Source organism: Oreochromis niloticus, linkage group LG6 (assembly GCF_001858045.2).
Source record: "Oreochromis niloticus isolate F11D_XX linkage group LG6, O_niloticus_UMD_NMBU, whole genome shotgun sequence".
NCBI classification, from domain to species: domain Eukaryota; kingdom Metazoa; phylum Chordata; class Actinopteri; order Cichliformes; family Cichlidae; genus Oreochromis; species Oreochromis niloticus.
Window position 1 is genome coordinate 27396483 of NC_031971.2, and position 18401 is coordinate 27414883.

Here is an 18401-nt window from a genome sequence, read left to right on the forward strand (position 1 = left end):
CATCTCCAAGGAAGTTATCCCAGAGAGAAGTAAAGCAAGTGTGTAAGTTCATCTCTGAATGTTTGTAAAGCATTCCCATGTTAAGCTTAACAACCGATATATGGAGCGACTGCCTCTTCTCTCTCTCTCCCTCCTCTTCCTGCTGCTACTTCAATCGTGAAACTGATTAATGATCAGCTGATCGGCTTTTCTGTCGCGAGTCCGTCTCTCTTCTTTGTTTTTGGCCCACTTCGCGCCAGAAAGAGGAAACCAGCGGCTGAACAACAGCAGCACGTTTAAGCTTGATAAGCTGTTGTTAGAATTTATTTAATATTACTTTCTACACCAGGATCCTTTTCTACGTAGCTGACGGCTGGTAACTGTGCAGGGGCGGATCTAGCAAAGTTTAGCCAGGGGGGCCGATAGGGCATGAACAGGGAAAAGGGGGGTACAAAGACATACTTTTCTTTCTTATTCTCATTTAAAATGTCTAGCTTTTAATAAATAATTATCTGAATCTTACACCAAAAGTTTTAATCTGATGTAAAATGTATAGAAGTCCATTACTGTATATAGTAACTATTAAGTCTAATATACCCTAGTAAGCTATACTACTTTTTCCTTTGGGAAAGTACCATCTGTGCAGTCTGCAATTCTGTTGAAGAAAGATGTTGAATCTATTTAATTATTCTTGAGAAATAATTTATTTCTGTGCATTTTTTTTCACCCTGAATCAAATTAAAGTTGATGCATCATGAGGTGGAGGGTGGGGGCTGGTTCCCTATTTTCTTTTGCTGGGAGTTTGCAACCCTATTAGTTAGGTTGCTTAATATTTCTGCTAAGTACTCTTTAAAATACCAGAATAGGAAGGATGCAGTAGGTTTAAGTTTATTAGATTGATCAGTGTTGCTGAACTATGAAATATTTTGGGTGCAGTGTATTTTTTACATACAGGTATAACAGAATAGCTTTAGTGTTGTTGTTTATTTAAACTTGAGTATGAACTTATACAAAATGCAGCAAGATATTAAAAAACAGTTTATTGATTAAAAAACACACTATATCGGATTCATATCGGTATCGGCAGATATCCAAATTTATGATATCGGTATCGGTATCGGACATAAAAAAGTGGTATCGTGCCATCTCTAATTGATACCCATGTTGGTGAAACCTTGTGAGCATGGCAAAACACACACACAACCTCACATATATTTTCAAGGTTTTGCCATATGTGTAATCCACATTGTGTAAAGTGACGCATACGGCTAATGAATATCACATTTAATTTAGAATCAATATAGCATTATCCCCTTTTATTTATTTTATCCCATCTTATATATTTTTATTCACTTATCCATATTTTTAAAAAGAATATATTATTTTTGTGTAATCTTTGCAATTTGTTTCCTTTTTTAATCGCATGTAAAATTTGCATTGTAAATACATTTTTACTTATGAAGAAGGACAGTTACAGCTCTGAAATATCTGAAATATGTAGAACAGGAGGAGTTTTGGCACAACAGGTCACTGTTGATCTGTCTGAAAGGCATTTTTATAATTTTTAACATTTTTTTTTCTCCCAGTGTAGTTTAAATCTCTTTTTTGGACTGTCATAAATTGAATTTGGTTTTGTCATAATGACAAGTGGCTCAAGGTGCTTTTATTGTAAGGTAAAAACCTTATAATAATACAGAGAAAACCCCAACAGTCATATGACCCCTCTTTGAGCAAGTGCTTTGGCGACAGTGGCAAGGAAAAACTCCTTTTAAACCTCTGGCAGAATCAGGCTCAGGGAGGCGGCCATGTGCTGTGACTGGTTGGGGTGAGGGGAGGAAGCCAGTATGACAACATGCTGTGTGAAAAAGAAAATGTGCGATAATTATTAAGAGGTCATCCTCATTTCCAGCTCCATGTTTTTATTTTTGGACTGTTTTTTTTTTCTGGCTTTGTATGAGTCACAGTTCTAAACAATCATTATTTGTCTTATCCCTGGACTGGACCTGGACCTCTAAAACAACCTGTTTTAACTCCTAAAGAGGAGTTCACATCAGAGCTGTGTGCCCGAGATGATCCTCTCGGCCTGATATCTGTCTGAAACTGAGCATTTGGTTTACATGCTGACCTCATTACTAATAACCTGCTTCATGTTATATATGAGCATCCAATATTCTAAATATATGTGTAACAGCTAATTACTTTCAACCACACCTTCCTTTATTATAGTTACATTTTACTTAAGTATTAGAACATTAAAAATTTATATGGAAGACGTGTGTAGAAATAATTTGCAGCAGTAAAATAATTAAAGAAAGAAGTGATTCCATGTGTGCCTGATAAGTGGGCGCAGAACAAATGGTCTTTATGTTATCCCATGTTTCTCTACCTCTGTATCCTGCTAAGTCCCTGGGATCAGGGATAAAGGATATATTTATTATCCCAGAAAGAAATGTGCTGGAGAATAATCACACTACAATGAAGGAAACATAAACAGAGACTAAATACCTCATAAAAATCACACTGACTTATTTAAAGGTGACATCTGCTGGGACAATTTCATTTATAGGTTTCTGTCTTGCATGCAGGAAAAATCCATCTACTGCCAGACAATAGCAACTTGATGCATTAGTATATGAAAGAAATTTCTCTGCAACCGTAACTAAAAAAAACAACAACTTCAAATCACAGACTAAAATTACATTGTAAGGCCACTCACAGCATTCCCAATCTGAGAGCTCCAAATTAATGAGAATATTCAGGAGACGATAGTTTACACAGTGAGATCAATTTTTTTCCCCCCTTTCCTGATTTTTCCTTCTTCTTCCTTGAGCCTTTATTCCTGAATTTATAACAAGGAAATTAAGTCATTCTCATTTGGCTATGTCACCCTGACACCTCACTATTAAGCCTGAGTCAAGGCTTGGAGGAGACACTGTGTGTACAGTCAACAGTGGAACATCCAAAGGGTCAGAAAGTAATTTACATAACACTTTCATATAGTGGTACATGCCATAAATCTGCTGATTACAGGTTGCCCCATACACTGGAACATTTAGTGTGCAGCATCTAAAGACGTGGAAGTTATTTCAGATCAGGGCGTCTCTCTGCTGCATAGCAACAATTGGAAATCACGAGAAAGAATGTAGCTAAGCAGCTTTCATTGCAACAGCGAGAGCACGTTGTGCTCATTGGTCCAGTCACACAACGTTTCTCTCTGGGTGGGTCTACGTGTCTGGAGTAACATACTTTTTCACTTGCTCACATATATTGTATATTGTGGTTGCACCTAGGTAACAAACTGTAGCGATACTTTCATCTTAAACCTCAAGTGAGCTACTGAAAATGACACATAGACAGGGGTCATTTTCCTCTATATCAGGGGTGGGGAACTCCAGGCCTCAAGGGCCAGTGTCCTGCAGGTTTTAGATGTGTCCTTGATCCAACGCAGCTGATTTAAATGGCTATATTACCTCTTCAACCTGCCTTGAAGTTGTCTGGCGATGAACCAATCATTTGATTCAGGTGTGTTTACCCAGGGTGATATCTGAAACCTGCAGGACACCGGCCCTTGAGGCCTGGAGTTCCCCACCCCTGCTCTAATTCATCATGAAAACTCCTAAAAGTGTTATAAAAATGCTGATTTTGATTTGTGGCAATCATAACAGGAAGAATAAAAAAAAGTCTGCTTTATCCCAGTGTCCCCCCATGACAACACTCGTGTTTATTTTTTACATTCAAGTTTTTATTGATTTTGTACGTTTTTTGAAAACATATACTTAAACCTGTATAAGAGGGGAAAAAAAACAAACCAAACCAAAATAAAAACAAACAAAAAAACACAAGAAAATTGCTGGTGTGCACCCCTCCCCTTAAAACACTCATGTTTTTTAGTGACAAATGCCCCCTGAGCAGGGAGACAAATGTCTGCACCACAAATGCAAGACCTCGTGGAAAGCAGGACTCGCGGAAAAACAATCACCGCAATCATTAAGATTCCTCGGGATTAAAGGTCAGGCGTTTCTCCGGATGTCAAACCTGCAGTTCACACACATCCTGCAGCTCATTTTGAGCCACATTAATGTAGCAACTATGTATCTGCATACCTGTAAATTCCAAACAGCTGAACAGAGAAGAAACAACAAAGGCAGAGACACTGCAAGGGTGTGCCAGGCTCTTCATTGACCTTACACACAGCACAGCTGTCTGGTTTACAAAGTAAATCTCACATCCTAGCTTTGATGGTTATTCTAAATTCTGGACCTCTCGGAGGAAAATGCGCAAGAAAAAAATCTGTGCTGATAATTCAGTAACACAGAATGTTGTTTAACAGTTTTACCCTTTGGTGTTGTTCTGCAGATAAGCATTCATCTCCACCCCATAAAGGCTTAAATATTTTCAGTCTATTCTAAATAGTACACATTTCTGAAATACTACGGTAACAGTGCACATGTGTGGGGGTGGGGGGACTTTTTACCACGGAATATTCTTGGTTAGAAGATGGGGAGAACCCACCCCCACCCCCAAAACCCCCCCACTGATGTCAGATCGAGGTTAATAAACACACCTATATCATTATTCTCACTTTTCAGTGCACAAACAAAGTAAAGCTAAACATTCACACCCTGCTCAGGCATCCAATGCACTCCCACACCCTAACACAGGAGCAACTGAACACACACACACACACACACACACACACACACACACACCTCCATGCCTACTGTCCTCAGAACACGTCAGAGTTTAACAGCAGTTCTTTAGCAATCAGAAACTATGTCAGATCAAAATAAATACAGCCAAGAGTGCTTTCCATAAAAAAAAAGAGAAAGAAAAATGTGAATGAAGAATGACACAAAAACAGCATTTGGTGCAAATATACTTTAATTACCAGGCTGGAAACTACATGAAATCATAGGATCCCCTCATTTCATTAATCTCGTCACACACACAAACGTTTCCAGCATCTACAGGTCATAGCTATTTTGTTTTCCAGGCTAATCGAGGTAAAGTGCTGGAACTGTTCCAGCCCATCCATCTTACTTAGCGTAAAAACACTTGAATGGGGGGGGATAAAGACAAAATTAAGCAAAAAAAGAAAAGTTAAACATGTTAGTGAGACTGAAACTGTCCTTTCCTAGTGTTTCACCAAGTCTCACAGGCAAACCAGGTCACATAAAGATCAGGGGTTTCAATACATCCTGACAAATAACATGTAAAACAGAAAATCCACAGACATGTCAAAGGTGATGAAAACATTTTTGTAGTCCTTCCCATGACAGAGAGGTGTGGTGTTGGCAATGCGATGAATGAAAGGCTGCTAACAGCTCCTTCAGTGTCCTGATGTCTGCCACTCTCCTTTGTAGATAAATACACAGCGTTAAAAACCTTTACAGTAACAGATTACAGTCTCATGAGCTGCACCTGCCGTCAACAAGCAGGTACCCTTTGAAAATATGAAGCAGAGGGACCTTTAAAGAGCTTTCTACTTCCAGCGAGATGAAGCTATTGAAGCAGTTGGACCTTTGACAGGACGTCAACTTTGCGGGCAAGAAAAATGCAACAGAGTACAAATAAACCAAGTAGCTAAAACTAAAGCAGGATAATACAACTGTCATGGAGGGAATCCCGCCATTATTATGACTGTAAATAAGCAGCCTTTTACTGCAGTGTGTTTTGTATGTGACTGCTTTAGTTCTAGCTGGTTAGTGCATCTAATGAACTGCCTGGTGAGTTTAGGCTCCAACTACCAAAGAAATAAAAACACTGGCCAATCCAGCTTCTTTTATTCAGAAAGGATCATTTCAAACTGTGACTCATAGCTTTGTCATTAGTCATGCTAACCCTGTCTCAGTTTCCTGAATTCAGAGGTTGGGTTTCGAGAGGCTTTGGCGCAATAACATGACCGAACAGAAAAAAAACCCACAGACTGGAAAAATTTCTTCTTGCAATTATTAAAAGTACATCACATCTGCAGATGAGGGACAGCTTAAGGGACAACCCTACACCTTTGACAGTGACAGCTTGGTTTGTTATGATGTGGTGCCCACCCACAGGGCACTTAGGAGGAACTGAAAGTTGTACATGTTTGGATCCTCACCGCTACTAAATCACAACAAAGTGGAACAACTAATGGACTAAAGGTGTACTCACACTTGTCCTCGTGTGCCTGCACTCAAAATGTGCTTCAGGCCCGAGTATGTTTCTGTTCTCTTCTAACAGGTACACACTGGTCAAAACAACTGAACACTGGGAGGAGCAGCTCAGTGCGAGTACACTCTTAGGCGAGCTGACATTTCTTGTCCCAACACAAGGTCTTGTGGCTGTACAGTGTTTATGAGGATTTTTATGCTGTGAAAGCAACAAGGGCAAAGATTAAGAGGAGAAACTTTAGTTGGTGATGACTGATGAAATCATACATATGATTACAGTTTGGTCAGCTATAGCTCTTGTAATTAATGTTGATGCTGATCAAAACATCTTTTTGTTTTTAGAGGGCTAAGAAAAATGCAGAACAATCCGTTTACATAAGGAATAAAAAAAACAACAACCCCCACACACACAATATGAAGGCGCATTTAAAACACAGGAGGGAAAAAATGTAATCTTACTAGACTGTGAGACTGACAGCTTGGCTTCCCTCATCAAAACCACAGCATATTAATGTGTTAAAAGTTGCCAACACCTCCACTGCTCAGTTTAAGGAGGGAGCCTGTATGCTGTGAAGCCATGCAGTGTGATAGGATTACTGAAGCTGGATGTGGACTTGGGTCATGGTGCTACTATTTCATTAATCTTTCCGAGAAGACTATATTCACTCTGTCTTCCTCAGAACTGCCAACTCCAACCCCTCTGCACATAGGCACTAAAAATTAAACATAAAAGACAAACTGAAATGATTCTAACTAACAGCTGACCCAATTCTGGCTGGTTGCAGTAAACTCTGGACCCTGTGGCTCTCACACGGAGGTCGAAGTGTGGGTTTAGGTTTAGCTGCCGAAGCCAAAAATGCCCTTGATGTAGCCAGTCAGACCGCCCTTGCCCTTCTGTTCCACCTTGTCATCCAGCGGTGGGAAGGCCACATGGTTAAGAGCAAGGTCAAAGAACAGAGGCTTGCAGGGGATTGGCTGGAAGTCGGGTGGGAACTGGACCAGACTGGGCTGTTTTCCGACGAGAGTGGGGTCAAAGCGGAAGGTCTCCAGGTGGTCACAGAGGGGCTGCGTGAAAAAGAAGTGAGGAGATGAGAGCATTGGAATCATAGGGAACAGAAAATTCAGCTAAATGAAGAAATTAAAAAAACCCCAGCAGAAAATGGAGTGATGACTGCCCCATCAAACTGCATTTCTTGTCATAAATGTTAAAATGGCAGATCATATCAAGCATGGATAAAAATTAAAATGATGAGATTAGCATATGTGCAAATAATCCCATGCTTCAGGCTGCTCCAAACACTCAATTTCCAAATAGAGGATATCCCTAATCTCAGCTCTGGCTGTTAGAGCACAAGCCCTGCTCTTTGTTCTTCAAATATTGTGTTTGTGATGGGCAACCAATCAGAAGAAAGCTGGCGTGACGTGAGAGGAGTAGAAACAGCTGGCATTAGGCCACGGCCAGCATGACACAGATAAGATTTCGAACTTTGACTCATGCAACTAAAGCTACTGCAGTGCAGACTGTGACAGATCCACTCAAACTTATTCCAGTTATTAAAATTCCTAAAAATCAAGTTTTATCACAAAAATAGATACATGTTTACATGTAGACGTTAAATGACATCATCAAAAACACTTTTCAAGTGTTTATGTTGCAGTTTGTTAGACGCAAATATACAAATTAAGCTTCACCTCGGCTCTTCAGGAGTAATATAATCGATAAGTAATTAATCCACAGAGCTCATTTATTTTATTCGTACAGAAACACATGTGCAAGAACCACGTGTGATTGTAGTGTTGAGCAGCCTGAGGCTTCCTCCTCTTACCGTGTTGTCTTTCACCAGCTGCTGAGGAACTTCGACTATCTCATCGGTGTCTGAAACACAAACACATCTCTTCAGGACTGTACAACAGAGAAGAAGACTGCTGGTTTAACCGTTTAATTACTTAAAGGCTCTCACCTAAAATGGCAGCAGCTTGAAGTGAGTATTTTTCAGCGTTGACCTCAGCAATGAGCTCCTGGACATCGGGGAGATCCTGCAGAAATTCATGATGAATGTAAATTAATGTAGTGCAGTGATATTTTTGTTAAACTTTGATGTACTGTGTGTTTGGGTCTCATTGTATTTTTCTAACAAACAACATGGTTTGCTGCACAGTTACTTATATTAACCAGCAGGTGATTAAAAATCTAGCAATTTATTAGTGTTACTTAGAACAGATTAGCATGCATCTGTAGCTTTGTGATCCATAAAGCTTTTAATAACATTTGTCTATTTGTCTAAATATAATGCGTTGTAAATAACTAAAATGGCAACCTAGATAAAGATGAGGCTTTGAAAAAAGGCCTCCACAATAAGTAACGCCATGATTCATGTTTGAGGTGTGTGTGTGTTTGCTTGCATGCTATACCAACCTTGAGGCTGTTGTTGAGACTCTTGGCCTTAGATTGGACTTCCTTGGCATATTTCAGCACCCTTTCATACAACACCAGCGCCTCACTCCACTTCTTCACTAACACATAAGACTGGGCTATAAAGAAACACCTGCAAGAGGCCAAAGAAAGCAGCTCGTTAACAACGTGTGGATTTATGAACTGCAGAAGCTTTCATGGAAATCTGAAATGGAGCAAAGCTTAGATATACTTTTCACATCAGGATACAGACGTGAGTTCTTACCACTGTGGGGACGTAGGTGTATTTGCAATTTGAATTTCAGCTGCATTCTTTGAAAATGTTGGAAAACCAGCCACAAAAACACTGACCTGTAGGCCTTGTAGACCAGGGTCTTCAGGGACACCTCCTTTTGGAAGGTGTGGTCATCCTCCAGACCCTGCAGGGTGGAGAGCTCTGCCAGACTCTGGATAGTTGGAGGAGGTGGTGGTGGGAAAAAACACAAGATACACATCATGTAACTGTGGTAACACAAACATCCGGCTGTACACCTAAGGCTTTTGCTTTTTCAATAGAACCACACAACTTAGAGACAGAACTTAACAGGACATTCACCTGCAGGATGATGTCATACAGGCGGATGAGATCCTGTGGACGGGGCCCCCTCTTGTTCTCGTCGGCCTCAGGCTCCTTCAGTTTGGCCTGCAGAGTATGAGCCATGCTCTCATTCCTCTTCACCAGTGTACACAGCTTAATGTAGGTCAGGTAGCTGGGAGAGACGAGCAGCAGTGATTATTCACTTACGGCGTGTGATCCCTTTAAACTCATCAGGTCTGTAAACCTCGACTGAATCAAGTGCAGACATCGTCAGGAACCATTAACATGCCTCACAGGCTCTTTACAAGTTGAACCAGACTCGCCCGACACACGTTCAGCTTAATGATGCCCCGACCTGACAGGTTTATACATGTCTGTCTATCAAAAGATGTTAGAAGTTGCTAGTAACGTTTCCAAACAAACAGCCAAATGTTCTCTGATTTCATCCTCCCAAAAGTGAGGACGTGTTTGTAATTTCACAATAAACTGAAGACCTGTGTGTTACAGTGTTGTCTGCATGAAGAGACAAGGAGGGAAGGAAGGAGGGGATTGATCAAAGTCTTATTGACTTACTGAGATAAGTGGTAAAGCATTTAGCTGCAGCTCTAATCCTATGACTGACTAACCTAACAGAACCAGGAGTAAAATTGAAGTACATTTTTCTTCCTTTTTTACCTGTGCAGGTACTGCAGGTTGGACACCTTCCCAGTATCACCATCAGAGCTCCTCTCTCGCTGTTTCTACAGTGATAAAAAATTAATAGATTTACTAAAAGAAAAAAAAGCTCTTTAGTTAAACTTTCTAGTATTCCCAGTTTCAAGTATTTACAAGCTACACCTTCACCACCTCTCATTCTTGTAAACATCACAGCTTTTCATCCTGCTGAATCTTACCGCCTCAGTCTTGAGCTCCTCTTTCACTGCCTGGATGGTGTCTCTGCACTCGGCCAGCAGGGTCTCGTACAGATGCTCTTTGGTTTCCTCATTAGCTGCCTGGATGACACAAACAGATCCAAAGATGAGGATAAAGAAAAAAAATATAATTTAGAACTTACTGAATAGCAGAGAAGGAGGGAGACGGGTGTGTTTCACATTCTAAGCAGAGAAACGTCTCAGATCGCACCGGCACGGTCTTTACATTTTTTAAAAGATTATAGATTAAATGCAACAAAATGTCTAAGTTGGCAACGATGAGGGAAACCCAGGGGGTGAAGCCTATGTGTGAGATGGATGGCACATGCTGAAGATGATATACAATAGATGACTCTGGAAAGTAAAAACAGAGTACCTATCAAAAATGCAGGCCCAGCAGTAACACGACACAAACAGCTGGTTTACGGGTGAGGCACTTTAGCTGTTTTTCAGCCTCCAATTTCGCTTCCATGTATCTCCTTACTTCAATTCAGCTCTCTGTACAGGTCAGCTAAGAACATACTTTAACACTTTCAGTTGCTTTTCTTTTGCTTTCTTGTAGCTACAAAGACTGCTTTCAGCTAAAAGAACACTCAATACTCTGAGGCCATCCTAGGCACACACAGGCAGAGGGGAGAAGGGGAGGAAGCAGTCGCGGCTCTTAACATGCAGACTGAAAGTGGAGATGTACACAAATCCTTCTTATGCTTTTTGTAGAACAACTTACAAGCAGATTTATGCAGCGATATCAGCCATTTAACCAGACTGATCGGATTTGGCTGAAACTTGATCAGATCATAAAAGGTTTCTACCAGATTGTGCAGACGTATCTCATATAAAAACGCAATCAAGCAAACAGTTGATGCATGTAACAGTTTTAGTACTTTTATACAAAGAGCAACAGTTAAAGCAGGAATGTGACTGACAAACTCGGGGAGAGACGCAGGTATGTGGCCCGGCAGGCTGCTGATGCATTCCTGCACATAACTCATCAGCAGTTAAGACACTGTATAGTTTCAGGGTTCAGGTCTTTGAGAACGACACGATTGTTTGTCATCTAAGCAGTCTTTCATCGCCACACTAATACAACAGGCCTGTGTTAAACTGAGATATTCTCAGAAAGATGCAGGATGGGTTTTACTAACACTGGAAAAAAGCGAAATGTGAGCAATAAAACAATTACAGAAGAACTGATCATTCATAAAAATATCTGTTTGAAGTATTTAAAGGATTTTGTGGGTTACATTACTGTGTTTCTGTTGTTGCTAAAAGTTGAGAAAACACAATAGAGGAATGTTACAAGACAATTCCTTGTGGTGGCAAACCTGATAACAGATTGTTCACAAGTCTTCTCTATCCCACCCAGAAAGGTGATGCTGCTACGTGTTTCACACTTGTGTCAACACCCTGGCAAGGCCTAGAACATCCAGTTCAACCTGATGAGCATTCTGTGCTGTTCGGCAGGAGGGCTGGATGGATACACCGATTAGAGGAGGGAACAGGCCTTCAACTAGGGCTGATATTTGGCCCTACAGTGTCTCCTGTTCCCTGAGGCCACAAGCAGAAGAACAGGTGCACATTGTGAAGCTAAAGGTGCTAGAGCTGTGACACAGTATAATGTGCATACTATGCAAAAATCCTTTAATTGTGATCAATAAGAAAAGCCAAATGTGATCAAAACTGCCAGCGTCGCAGTTCTTCTCCACACAGTCAATCACAGCCACCTTTAACCGCCTGTTATGCAGCAGTTAGACCTAAAATGCTCCATCTGAAACTGAAATGAGCTGCTGGGTGTAGCCCTGCATTCATGTGCGAGGTGAAATGCGTAGAATGCAGTTGTGTGATGAAAGTGGCTGCATGCCTGAGACCTGAGTGGCAATGGGTGTGACAGGTGTGTCTGCAGGGTGTGCTGAGTACTCGGGCACAAAACAGGAGGAATGAGCTGTGGCGACAGCGAGGGGACATGTGACACTATCAAGAACAGAGTGCCACCTACTGAAATTTTAAGGAACTGCACCGAGTACTCAGGCTTGTTTTATTTTTATTAAACCATTTTAATGCTCGACGAGTAGCCGACAGCCTCCAGCATGATGAAAGATTATTTAGTGAAGAAGAGACTTTTATGCTTTTACTTACTTCCTCTCATATATTCACTCTTACTGTACCGGACATTCATTGAAAACATGGCAAAGGTTTTGGATATCGAGGTCATCTATATCAGGGATGTCAAACTCATTTTACATTGTGGGTCACATACTTTGATCTTAAGCGGGGCGGACAAGTGAAACTCCCCTTCCTGTCAGTGTAAACAAACAGAACTACACATTTAATCAATGAGACTTCTTAATATAAGAAAAGGTGTTTTCCGTACATGATAAAGAAATGCCGCTGTAGTAGATGAAAAATCTGTGTCTGTTAATTCACAGAAAAATCATTTCTCTTTTACTCTGAAATCACTGAAAAAGAATCAGTTTCTTTTATTTCTCTTACAGATAGTGAAAGTAGTCATTTAATTGTTTTAACTATCACTTAATTGTATTGTTTTAGTATGAATGGTCACGTACGAGGTCTTAAACAGTTGGAAAAGCTGTCAAACTTATGAAAATACAATTAAAACACTTTTAAGACATTTTCCAAAGCAGTCTAACAGGTAAGACTGGAGTGTCTGTACCCAGGCCTCATGTTTGACACTACCTGATCTATATGCAAATAATCCCTGTGAGCTTAAAACTCAATTCAAGACCCAATTTAAGAATGAAAATATAGAAGTGGGCCTGAATTTTGAAGTGGAAACAAAAATAATAGGCTCCCCTTCTAAGGACATAAAATGCATGTGGCAGCGGGGAATAAGAAACAAGGTTGAATTCATGAAATTGAAAAGTTGGCATTTATAAGCAGTCTAAATGGGTCATTTGAGCAGACAGAATCGCACGATCTGATATCCTCGTGTTGGTGTTGTTCCCACATCATCATAATAAATGTTGTTCGAGGTAGGGCTGCTCAATTAATCGAATTTTAATCTAAATTACGATCTGGGCTTTCAACGATCATTAAAAATTATTGCCGATTATTAGCACCTCCCTCGTGCTTTACTCTCGTGCTGCTCCGTGTGGCAAATCGAGCGCACCTCTCTGCGTTTCGAACACGCGTCACAACAATTAAGAGGACCCGAGGGAAGCTCGGAAAGCTAAGCAGAAGTTATTTGGAGAGGAGAGGATAATGGCTGCTGAAGAAAGAATGCAGTTGGTTGAAAAGAGGTGAAACGACTTTAGTGGTGTGGAAACATTATGGGTTCATGGAGTCAGACGTGGATCGAGTAGACAGTGTGTAAACTTTGCTACGGTGTCGTACCTGATCATGTCATTAGGCTGGTGTTTTTGGCTAAAAACCTTTGAGAGGTTGCAGGAACAATGTTTTGTTGAGCCATTTTGAGATTGTATGGGACTTGGGCATTCTAGTTTTTATTTTTCTTATAAAAGTTACTACTTTCAGTGTTTCATTTTATTTTTGTTCAGGCATACCTCAATGTCAGTTTGATGCAATTGTGCATTGTGTGGCTACACAGCTTGCCTTGATGTTTGGTTATTTGTATGCATAAATATTATGCAGTATTTTGAAGTTCACTAAACATAGATGTTTACATTTTTCATTTACTTTTTATATTGCAAACATTTGCACTGTTATCAGTATTTGCACACTATTTTATATTATTTTTTGACAATCTTTAAAGCCATTATTCAATACATTGTTATTGTTAAATAAATATCGTCAAATAATCGAGATCTCAATTTCAGTGAAAATAATCGTGATTATCATTTTTGCAATAATCGAGCAGCCCTAGTTCCAGGTTCAACATTGCAAGTGACCAATCACATTGTTGTGACGTCACACTTTTTAACTTGCGATAAACCGCCTCTGTCTGCCGATTCAGCAATTTGAATACTTTGCATTTCAGGATACTGTTCTTTCATTAACGGTAAGCATTATACATACTGTCCTTGCTACATTGGAATTTCATAAATGAATGAATCGCTTGGCTTGCAAATGTATTACGTCACAACAATGTGATTGGTCACTTGCAATGTTGAACCTGGAACAACATTTATTATGATGATGTGGGAACAACACCGACACAACGATATCAAATCATCCGACAGAATCAGTGTTATGATAAATACTGGGTGGTCTCTGATAGTAGCTCTGCGTGAGGCAGTCAGGAAACATAAGGAGGGGTAATGACCAGTGATGAACAAGATTATATTTGTACTACAGAGGGAATCCATCCACTTATTGTCTTTGAGTCAATGTCTCTGCAGTTGTTTCCATTGTTTGCAGCCCAAGAGATGTAAAAAGGACAACAAACATCTGGCTTTTCCAACATTAGGAGGTGCAACAACATGTGTTTCCCACTGAGTTTGTTTATATGCTTAAAAAAGAAGGAATGTGTGAGAGGCTGACCTGAGCAATGGCGGCCTCGTTGTCTGCCAGACCCAACAGGAAGACACGAGCCTTGTCGATCTTCACGGGCACCGTGCGTCCTCGCCACTCCACTTCACTCATAGTGGCCGCCTGCTTGGTTCGCGCCTGAGTAATCAGGGCCTAGAGGGAAACAAAACAAACACTTCTGGATTTAGTACACGATTACACAGCTGTGTAATATTCTTGTTTGGTATGTGCTCCCCTCTGCAGTTTAATCATGAATTACAGACTGATCAACAAAAGTTTTACCCCTTTGTGTTTACCTCTAGTTTCTCAGCCATCATGCCACCTCCTCCACCGGTCAGTCTCATCTGCATCAGGTCATTAATGGCATTCTGATCACCTAAAATCAAACACAACCAGGGAGTGAGTGTGTGTTTGTCAGTGTGCAGAGGAAGGACTGAACTCAGGAACATGTGTTGTGCATCAACAATGACACTGAGAAGAACCACTACAGCAATGCTGACCAATATTGTAAGCGCAGTAGCGAATGTTGGGCGATATCTCGTCTACACGCTGGCGGTACAGAACTGCCAGGTCCTCAGTGAAGGCACTGGCCAGCTTCTCATAAATGGTCCTGACAAGACAAAAATATTTATCAGTGGTTTAAAAAAAAAAAAAAAAAAAAAAATGAAAGAAAGAAAGAAAAAATACAAGAAAACCCTGGAAGCCCCTGGAAACAGACAAGGATTTTTTTTTTTTATTCTACATTACAATAAATGAAATACAACATAGACAAAAAACGTCACCACAAAACTTTTAATACGCAAGATAAACAAACAAACAGCATATAAATTATCTATCACTATATCTTAAACTCCGCAAATATGAAAATGTGGTGAAGACAAGCAGACATCAAAAGCTTTGAGTTTAACTTTAATTCACACCTGTTCCATTTACCTGCATTAACACATAAATGTGAGCCCAGTAATGTGAACAGATGTCTCATATCAGTGTCTTTTTAGGAGAAGAATAAAAAAAACAAAAAACAGAGCGCAGTAATGTTAAACCTCACTTGCACTTGTTGAACGCCTCCATGGCTTGTTTCCACTCCTGCAGCTCAAACTCCACCATTCCAGTCAGGTATGCAGTGTAGGCCTGAAATAACACCACAAGCCGTGATGAGGAGCTCCTCTATTCATTCCCTCACCACACTTCATCAACAGTAAAGGTGGGAATCACCAAGACACTCCATGATATTATCACAATATTTCACTAGTGATATGATATTATTGTGATTTTTAACATTTTTGTGATATCTGCAGTAGCAAGTACTACAATTTATCATCCTTTTTCAAATCCAAATTATGTATCCAAAGTTACAGTTATCAACTCATTTTTTTTCTTTTGTTGCAAAATAAGTACACAACACTGTCACTAAAATCTGCTGTTGATTCTGTCTTATGGCAGCTTCTGTCTGCTTTGTGCCTAATATCAGTCTGCGATGGAACATTGTCAAGTTGGCAGTTACATACATGGAAATCTTGTCTACGCAGACAGAAATGACCCTCTTTTCTACAAGAATATAGCCAGAATACAATCAGCAGGCAGCCAGTTTAGTTGAGTCCCCTCAAGTTGTGCTCACTGACAAAGATTCATTCAGACCGCTGGCAACATGCTGGCAATCTGTCTGCATTTATAGATTAGAGACAATTTCTCTGAATAACTGCAGTCAGTCCAAAGGCACACTGCAACTGAAAGGTTGCCTCCTATCAGGCAACCTTTCTGCCCTCTTGTTCAAAGTATTCCAAAAGTATTTTATTTATTAAAATACCAATATTTGGTGTCCCTGTGTAGATAAAGGACCATCATGGAAAATTCTGCACTGCAATGCTGTATCAATTTTTCTAATTTGCAGCGTTCTAAAAGTTCTAAAATCTAACAGTTGAAAGACAACAAATTGAAAGGTTAAAGTTACTGATCTCTGAGGCTGGGACCTCGCTGCACATCCACTTGTTATTCCACACACCTACACCGGTTGGTGTAAGGTGAATTTGAACTGTGTACCTGTGCCTCCAATTTAGTTTTGGCGTCCACACGGGGGCTTTCACAGAGCTTCTCCAGCTTCTCACTGTGCTTTGCAGCCTTACGTAGTCGTGCCAGCAGGTGGAAGCGCTTACGTGGCTCCGTGTTGGCCTCCTGCTTCAACTGCATGGCGTAACTCCATGCACGCTCTGCTTCCATCAAAACCAGCAGAAGATACCTGAAAAAAGGTGGCATAGCTGTATAAACAGTTTGTTTTTTATGTAAAAGCCTCAAGCCACTGAACTGTTCCACATCAAACAGAAGTGATCTGTTTAAGTGTTTCAAACTGGAATTTCCTTAATGTAAAGGTTCCCAAAGCAGCAGCCAGTTAACTACATGTGAATGTCCAGTTAAAATGATCTAAGTCTAACCTGTTGTCAGAAAGCATTTCCACAGTGACTTTCTTCCCAACAAACTTGTGTCGGTTTCCCATCTTGAAGCCAAGAGTCTTGCGCAGGCGCCGCAGCCTGCGGGAACAGTAGCCCCTGGAAACAGACAAGGATTTTTTTTTTTTAATTCTACATTACAATAAATGAAATACAACATAGACAAAAAACGTCACCACAAAACTTTTAATATGCAAGATAAACAAACAAACAGCATATAAATTATCACTATATCTTAAACTCCGCAAATATGAAAATGTGGTGAAGACAAGCAGACACAAGCTTTGAGTTTAACTTTAATTCACTTTAATTGTTCCATTTACCTGCATTAACACATAAATGTGAGCCCAGTAATGTGAACAGATGTCTCATATCAGTGTCTTTACATTGGGTGAAAAACTGCTGCACCACACACACACACACACACACACACACACACACACACACCTCCACCCTGTCATGTATGACCTGAGCCAGCTCACCTGTATCTCTGGTAATCTCCATGCCTCAGGCCGTGCTGCTGCTGGGATTCTTTGATGATTTGCAAGACTGAGATTAAACGTTAAGGTACAAACCTTATGTGACCATCACACATGGGACTCTGAGGGACAGTTTACCATTTATTTTCAAGCATGAACGTTTCAGTATTGATAGCAGTTATTGTATGCAGGCACCAAGACAAGCTGTTTTAACTAAAGGAAATGCAACCGCTAATGAAACTCAAAGATGACATCACATAATAGCTAGCAAACCTAAAATATGTCCTCAGACCCCCCCAAATACATTGTGAATACATATAAATACCCATTTACCACTGACAGCCTGCTTCAGTATGACACGTAGCCTAATAACCGCTAGCTTATCCTCCAACTGAGCTAGCTAAAAGCTAACGTTAGCTTCTGAGCGTGAAACATGCTCGCAGAAGGAAAAGGTCAAAGAGCACGTGTCGTGTTCTTAAGGATACTTTCCAGTCCGAGTCCTCCATCCGGTAAGTTTTCTTTATTTTCTTCCATTAGGGAAACTTTAACGTCGTTTTGCTTGTCTGCGGCCATCTCTACACGCTAACAGCTAAGCGGCACACATACACACATGCCCAGTCAGAGGTGCAACCAGCAACCAATGAGTGCGCAGGGAGGGGCAAAGGGGCAAACTTCGCGAGACTTTGCTGATGTGCCTCACGATGCAGTCGATTCAATGAAATACGCCCCACTGCCCCCGAAACAACAAATAAACAAAAACAATCTAAATAAATAATAAAAAAAAACCTTTATTCTTCTTAATATCCTTATCAATACAGCTACTGCTATTATTATAATTAGAATAAATTATATCATCATAAAATTTAACCAGCCCTCTTTGCTTTTGTATCCACCTTTGTATTAATGTTCCTATTTAATATATAGACTGGGCAGTGATAGTGCAGTGGTCAACGCTGTTGTCTCACACAAAGCTTCATCATCCACTTCAAATCCACCTGCTGTT

The 18401-nt window shown here is 40.3% G+C and overlaps 1 protein-coding gene across 1 annotated transcript; it reads right to left on the reverse strand.

Moving 5' to 3' along the window:
* Nucleotides 1-4842: 4842 nt before the first annotated feature.
* srp68 (signal recognition particle 68) lies at nucleotides 4843-18060 on the reverse strand. Its single transcript, XM_003447913.5, has 16 exons — nucleotides 17884-18060; nucleotides 17402-17468; nucleotides 16905-17018; nucleotides 16516-16711; nucleotides 15524-15606; nucleotides 14976-15085; nucleotides 14772-14851; nucleotides 14488-14628; nucleotides 10012-10110; nucleotides 9794-9858; nucleotides 9137-9290; nucleotides 8893-8987; nucleotides 8545-8674; nucleotides 8090-8165; nucleotides 7955-8004; nucleotides 4843-7193 (listed from the first exon to the last, which is right to left on the reverse strand). The coding sequence occupies exons 1-16, from the start codon at nucleotides 17969-17971 to the stop codon at nucleotides 6966-6968; spliced, it is 1776 nt and encodes a 591-aa protein (XP_003447961.1). The 5' UTR covers nucleotides 17972-18060; the 3' UTR covers nucleotides 4843-6965.
* Between the last annotated feature and the right edge of the window lie 341 nt (nucleotides 18061-18401).